The sequence below is a fragment of the Arachis ipaensis genome, chromosome B7 (assembly GCF_059453495.1).
Source record: "Arachis ipaensis isolate K30076 ecotype BB chromosome B7, ASM5945349v1, whole genome shotgun sequence".
Classification (NCBI taxonomy): domain Eukaryota; kingdom Viridiplantae; phylum Streptophyta; class Magnoliopsida; order Fabales; family Fabaceae; genus Arachis; species Arachis ipaensis.
The window spans coordinates 1,451,457-1,458,375 of NC_142442.1; the positions used below are offsets into that span (position 1 = coordinate 1,451,457).

The 6,919-nt window shown below is 38.8% G+C and overlaps 1 protein-coding gene across 1 annotated transcript; it reads right to left on the bottom strand.

Moving 5' to 3' along the window:
* Positions 1-1,718: 1,718 nt before the first annotated feature.
* Positions 1,719-6,919, bottom strand: LOC148550125 (uncharacterized). The gene is made up of 4 exons (XM_088493376.1): positions 5,943-6,919; positions 3,174-5,610; positions 2,787-3,080; positions 1,719-2,696 (listed from the first exon to the last, which is right to left on the bottom strand). Exons 1-4 carry the CDS (start codon positions 6,917-6,919, stop codon positions 1,719-1,721), a joined length of 4,686 nt encoding a protein of 1,561 aa, XP_088349502.1.

The following is a 6,919-nucleotide window of genomic DNA, read 5'->3' on the forward strand; positions in this document are numbered from 1 at the left end:
TGGATAATGCGTTGTCTAAAGAGAACAAATGATTACATGCTTATTTATCGGAGATTAGAAAATTTGGAGATCATTGGGTATTCTAATTCCGATTTCATGGCATATGATTGCGAAACTTTGTCACTAAACTTCGTATAGTAGATGACATTGAAAGGTCATTAAAGATATTTTGTGACAATAAGTCAGCAGTAATATACTCCAACAACTATAAGAGCTTGACAAAATCGAAGTATACAGACATCAAGTTCTTAGTTGTCAAGGAAAAAGTTTAAGGAAAAGAGATTTCCATAGGACATATAGGAATAGAGTATATGCTAGCAGACTCACTAACCAAGGAATTGATCCTTAAAGTCTTTCATGAGCACACTGCTCGGATGGGTGTCAATATTTGTGATGCCTTGATTTAGTGGGAGTTTATTTTATGCTATATATCCGATGACAGATATTGAATTATTTTTCTGCAGAATTAAGTTGATGGTTTATTTCATGTTATGTGAAATGTTCATTTTGCAAAATTTATTTTGCGTTTGATCTCAATAAAGTTTTAAAGTTGGACCAACTGGAAATAGACATGCATGAGATCACTTGGCATGTAATTTCTATATTACTCATCCAAATTTGATCTATGTCGTTAAGTATATTAGGATGGTGATTGTCGTGGTTTAGTCACGACATTAATGTGATAAAAGCTGCGGTAGTTCCATATCTAATGTATGAGACGGACCAGATTGTTAAAGTAATGAGAAAAATAGCATTCAGATGCGCACATAAAGTTTATAAGATGTGATTATGTCAGGAAAGAATATATGTATAGCCCAAGTCAGAGATTGTTAGGAAATTATTTTAATTTCCTAATTTGTTTGTGGGTAATACATATATTAATTATAATCACAAATTATATTATTTCAAATTAAATAATTTATATAAAGGTGATCTCATTTATTGTTATAAATGCTAAATTGAATAAGTCATTATTACTTTTGATTTGAAATTTAATGGGAATAAAACCAAATATTATCTTTTGTTCCTTAGATAATTATTTGTATATAAATTTTTATAAATGAGTGTAAATTATTATTGACTAAATAATAATCTAAAATAATAATATTTGTTCATCATATAATATTGTTCTTATTTAGATTAGATGAGAGGCAAAATTTGTTATTTGTTTCATCATAAAATATGTATGTTAATGTAATATACAAAGATTAAATCCTAGTAGTCATAAAATATGAATGTTAATGTAATATACAAATTAAAAATAAAAAAAATTGTTTTCCATTTTTCTTATGTTTCATAATACAATATTAATTAAATCCTAGTAGTCATTAGTTTTGTTATGACTAAGCTATTGTTTTTATCTGAGGCTTATCTTAACAAAATCATCAAGAAACTACACATTTTGGATCCTTGCAACTGAACGAAAAATGCATTCAATATGTTCATTTAGTTGCATTTACCTATTGATCATTCATTTTTTCCATTTTCTATTGTAAGAATAAGAGAAAGAAAGTAATAATAATGGATGACAAACCAGGCAACCCAAGGCTAAGTTATTACTAAAATAATCTCATACTAAAGTCAAGGAAATATAGCTAAAACCAAAAACAGAAATATGCAGACATTTATACCTCAACCCTAATGATAAAATCTAACATTTTTTTTGGGTGAACAACCAAGAGAAAAAATAAAAGAGCAGAAAAGAAAAAGAAAAGAAATCAGGTTCTTAACAGCAAGAGAGGACAAACTACCTCTGGCGACTGGTGCCAAAGGTGAACCTCATCAGCTCCGCTACCTCCAGATCCCATCTTTGTCAACCGATCTGCCACGACATTAGCTTCTCTCGGGATAAGCTCAAAACGAATATCCCAATCCCTTCTTAACTTCAAGTCAAAGATCAGTTGTATCACTTCTTTTTCAAGATGCCAGAGTGGAACTTGCCAACTAGTCACTAGCTCAAAAGCTGATGCGCAATCTGTCTCACAGACAACAAGCTTAAGACCCGCCTCCCAAGCCCAAGCCAAACCTTTCCATATACTCCACAACTCCATCTTGATGACACTAGATCCAAAGGAATTTCCTGAGCATCCCATTACCCATTGACTGGAGCTATCGCGAATTACCCATCCAAAACCAGCACAATCATCTCCCAAGTTCACACTCCCATCACAATTTAACTTCCAAGCACCAGGTTCTGGCAGAGACCAAGACAGAGATTTTAATCCCTGGATGCAACACACTCGATTCTGAGTTGTATATTCAAAATCCATCATGCACCTGCAAGCCTTGTATGCAATTGACCCAGCAGATCCAAAAATTTCCTGAAAATTACCCATATTTCTGTCTTGCCAAATTGACCATATTATAGCTGCAAATTTGGAACAACCTTCATTGAGGAGGCCATGCTTGAACCAATCATGCACCTCGTGAGAGCCAAAGAAACACACATCAGAAAAACCTAGAGAAACCCAAACTGATCGCACCACTTCACAATCCCGAAAACAATGAAGAATTGTCTCCGGAAGTTGATTGCAATGTGTACATAAGGATGAGGAGGAGAGATGTCGCCGAAAACGCAGATATTGAGTTGGTACAGCATCATGAAGGCAAAGCCACACTAGGAGCCTCAACTTTTCAGGGACCCGCGCCTTCCAAAGCCAAAGCCAATTGATATTCCTATCCCAATTCAACTTATTCTGAATTAACCATAAATATCCTTGTTTAGCAGAGTAAAGAGTGTGCTCCTAACTCCAACCCAAATCATGACCAGAAGCCGAAATATGTACTAAACTAAGAATGTCTTCCCTTAAGTCCATAGGAATAAAAGAGTAAATCCTCTCCAAATGCCAAACTCCATCACGGTAAACATCTTCAATGGTCAAAGCAGCCTCACAAATATCAAGAAATTCAACCCTCGCTCCTACTGGCCCAGAGTGCAACCAAGAGTTAAACCAGAAATTCTTAGAAAGAGCTCCCACTTCCCAAACAAACCCTTCCTTTAATACGGAAGCTGTGTGCACAATAGACTTCCATATATACGATGAAGAACCCATTGCTTTAACTGCAAATAGGTTTCTATTCTGGAGGTATTTTTGAAGCATAATCTTGACCCACAGTTTCTCTTAATTCATCAAAATTTGCCAAACTAGCTTTCCTAATAAAGAAAAATTGACCAACCGCAACTCCCGCAAAGCAAGACCTCCAAACTTTTTCGGAGTCGTCAAAACTCTCCAAGATGCTAAATGAAGACCACGGTGATTATGACTACCACACCAAATGAAACTTCTAGTAAACTTATCAATGTTAGAGCACACACCTGATGGAAAAAGGCTTACTTGCATCCTATAAATAGGTATAGAAGATAAAACTGATTTAGCAAGGCAAATCCGACCAGCTTTATTAAGGAAGCGACCTTTCCAAGATGCTAGCCTATTAGTAAGCTTATCAACCACATCATTAAAATCATCTTTAGTAACTCTGCCATGCTTAAGGGGGACACCAAGGTATTTTCCCAGAGAATTAGCAAATCGGATAGAAGAAATACCAGTGAAGAGATCCTTGCGTTGTCTAGAAACATTCATAGAACAGATAGCACGAGATTTGTCAAAATTCACCTTCATACCAGATGCTCTGCAAAAGGTGGCCATAGTGTCCAAAACATGAAGCACTTGAGATTTCTTCGCTTTGCAAAAAAGGATAAGGTCGTCTGCAAAAAGGAGATGGGAGATTACAGGACCTCCCCTAGACACAGTCACTGGTTTCCATCTACCAACCTCCACTTGCCTAGCAATGAGGCAACTCAACCTTTCCATACAAATAACAAATAAATAAGGAGACATCGGGTCTCCTTGCCTCAAACCCCTCTTTGGCTGAAAATCATCCAACCGGTTACCATTCCACATTAGAGAAAGGGAGGAAGACTTTACACATTTCATAATAAGAGAAACAATAGTACCTGGAAAGCCAAACATTAGGAGAGATTGCTCCAAAAACTCCCAGCTCACCCTGTCATAAGCCTTTTCTAGGTCAATTTTAAAAGCAAGAACACCTTTCTTTGATTTGGTTTTCTTCATAAAATGGAGAACTTCCTGGGCTACAATGATATTGTCTGGGGCACCCCTTCCAGGAATAAACCCTCCCTGCAGAGGACCAATGATATCTTGTAGAAAAGGTCGTAACCTCTCCACAACCACCTTAGTTATAATCTTGTAGATGACATTACAGAGGCTGATAGGACGAAACTCTTTCATGCGAGACGGGTTATCAACTTTAGGAATCAGCACCACCAAAGTGTCAAACAGAGCACTATCCAGATCAAACCCAGCGAAAGCCTTCTTAACAAGTTTCCATACCTCTGTACCAACCACTTCCCAATATTCCTTGAAGAAAAAAGCCTGAAAACCATCGGCACCTGGGGCCTTAAAAGAGTTCATGCCTATAACCACCTTCCTAACCTCTTCTTTAGAAACATTTCTTGTGAGACTTTCAATAGCCTTACGAGATAAAGAAGGTAATTCCTGATCTCCCATCACATCAAGTTCTACATGTTCCACATTACAAAAAAGATCTCTATAAAATCCAATTGCACATTCTTCGAGTTCTTGCGGATCAGTACTCCATCTTCCATCCTCCAAAATTAACCCCTGAACCTTGTTACGCTTCCTCCGCATAATGGTTTGCATATGAAAGAACTTAGTATTTCTATCTCCAAATCTGACCCAGTGCTCTCGGGATTTTTGATACCAAAACAACTCCTCTTGCATAAGCAGATTACTATATTCAGCCTGTAACTCCCTTTCTTCCTGTATGAGGGATAAAGCATCAACTCTCTCCATTCGCTGTTGGATACTGGTCACACGCCTCTCCAATTCCCTCTTTCTTTTAAAAATATTCCCAAAGACATCTCGGTTAAAGGCCAAAGCATCATCTCTGACCTGAGAAAGGCAACGAATAGGATTGGGTCTACCCTTGTCCCAAGCACCCCTGACCACCGACAAAAAACTTGGGTGATAAGACCAAGCTACTTGAAAACGGAAAGGTTTTACCCCGACTCTTCTATCATTACCTTGACATCGTATCATAATGGGACAGTGGTCAGAATGCATCCTCGCCAAATTCTCCACATAGCTTTCCGGAAAACGAAAACACCAAGCATCAGTAGCCACAGCCCTATCCAGCCTCTTCGAGATGAACCGATTACCCTGCATATGTCTGAACCAAGTGTACAAAGATCCATGGGCTCCCAAATCAATCAAACCACACTCATCTAGGAGAGCTCCAAACCACTCTGCCCTTCGAGAGACAAAGTTCCCACCTTTAACCTCAGATGAAATAAGGATCTCATTAAAATCCCCAATAGCTAATAAAGGACCTGAATAATTTCTAGAAAAATCTGTCAAAACCCTCCAAGCTTCTTCCCTTTTGCTAGGAACGGGACTTGCATAAATTGCTGCACAGACCCAAGAAAAACCGCCATTCAAAAACTCAACACACACCACTTGCGAACTCGCTGCCACGACATTGCAAGATACTCCGGGCCATGCAGAGAGCACCCAAATACCTCCACTATGCCTCTGAGCTTCATCAATATGAATAGGAGTATAACCTAATCTGTTTCAAAAGACAGCCATCTTTTGGAAAGCACAATGAGTCTCTAAAATGATAAAAACGTACGGATGAAAATTCTTTACCAATTGTTTCAGATGCACCCGAGCCAGCTTATTTCCAGCTCCTCTCACATTCCAAGCTATAATGTTTGCACAATCCATATTAATATTACTTGGAGTGAGACCCACACCTCAGATTATTTGAGGGTAGTGAGTGGGGGGGTCTCCACTGTAACCACACTGTGCCCATTCTCAACCGGAGAATTCTGAAGAGAATTAGGCCTTAATCTCTTTAAATTGCTTTTGAATGGCATTTTAGAAGTCCCCGCGCCTTACGAATAAGCCCCTGCCCGTTCTGAACCAGGTCCTTGCTTGCCACCCGTCACACCTTGAGCAGAGGTAAAACCTGACGAAGCTAATTTAAAGTTCCTCGCTTGTTTTAGCACTTGATTGCCCTTACTTATGTGTAAAGATGATTCAACCACATTGATGCCTTTCATAGCAGGTTCTCCTTTAGCAACATAATTAGAAGATTTATCCACATAAACTTTTTTGGACTTATCCTGGTCATGCCTACCCAAAAAGACCTTCTTGCCCTTTGCCTTTCTTTCCACTTTGGTCCACGTTGTATCCCCTGCATGTGCCCCTTCCATTACATGCACTTCCTTATCCTTATTCTTCTCTATCCCAATTGTAGTACTACCAAAAACAAAAGGCTTCTCAATATTAGAAGAAAATGGCACCTGATCTATCTTCTCATGATCTTGTTCCTTGTCTTCATTCACCCCTGTTTTATCAATGTTCGCTGAAATTGAACTAATCAATTTACAGTCCACACCAACATGCCCATAACAACCACACGTATTGCAGACCAACTCAAGGCTTTCATATTCAACATCCAAAATCCTCCCATCCACCTCAACACTACGAGTAATGGGAACGCCTAAATCAATCTCCACACAAGCCCTCGCATACTTCCCTCTTGCTGCCATCTTAGTTGCTACATCGACTTTCACTGGCTTTCCCACCGGAGCGGCGATCCTCAACATAGCCTTCTCATGGTAGTAACGAATCCCTAAGCCGTAAAAGCGTACCCATACCATGGTGGATCCAAAAACCTCCTCCTCTGAATAGAACTCAGGTGACCATGGTTTTACAGCAAGATAGAACCCAGATATCATCCAAGGACCACCAAGTAATACCCTCTCCCGATCTTCGAAAGCATCAAACTTCACCAGAAAATAACCATTTCCTACATCCAGAACTTGAAACCCACCCTTCAATCTCCACACCATACCCAGCTTATGCACCAT

What these genes read in the sequence shown, in the direction of transcription:
- LOC148550125 (XM_088493376.1), bottom strand. Translation starts at nt 6,919, where the DNA reads ATGGTGCATAAGCTGGGTATGGTGTGGAGATTGAAGGGTGGGTTTCAA. An exon ending in GAACGGGCAGGGGCTTATTC is followed by an intron (nt 5,611 to 5,942) that starts GTAAGGCGCGGG and finishes CTTTTGAAACAG; the next exon opens with ATTAGGTTATACTCCTATTC. An exon ending in GGGAAGACATTCTTAGTTTA is followed by an intron (nt 2,697 to 2,786) that starts GTACATATTTCG and finishes TGGTTAATTCAG; the next exon opens with AATAAGTTGAATTGGGATAG.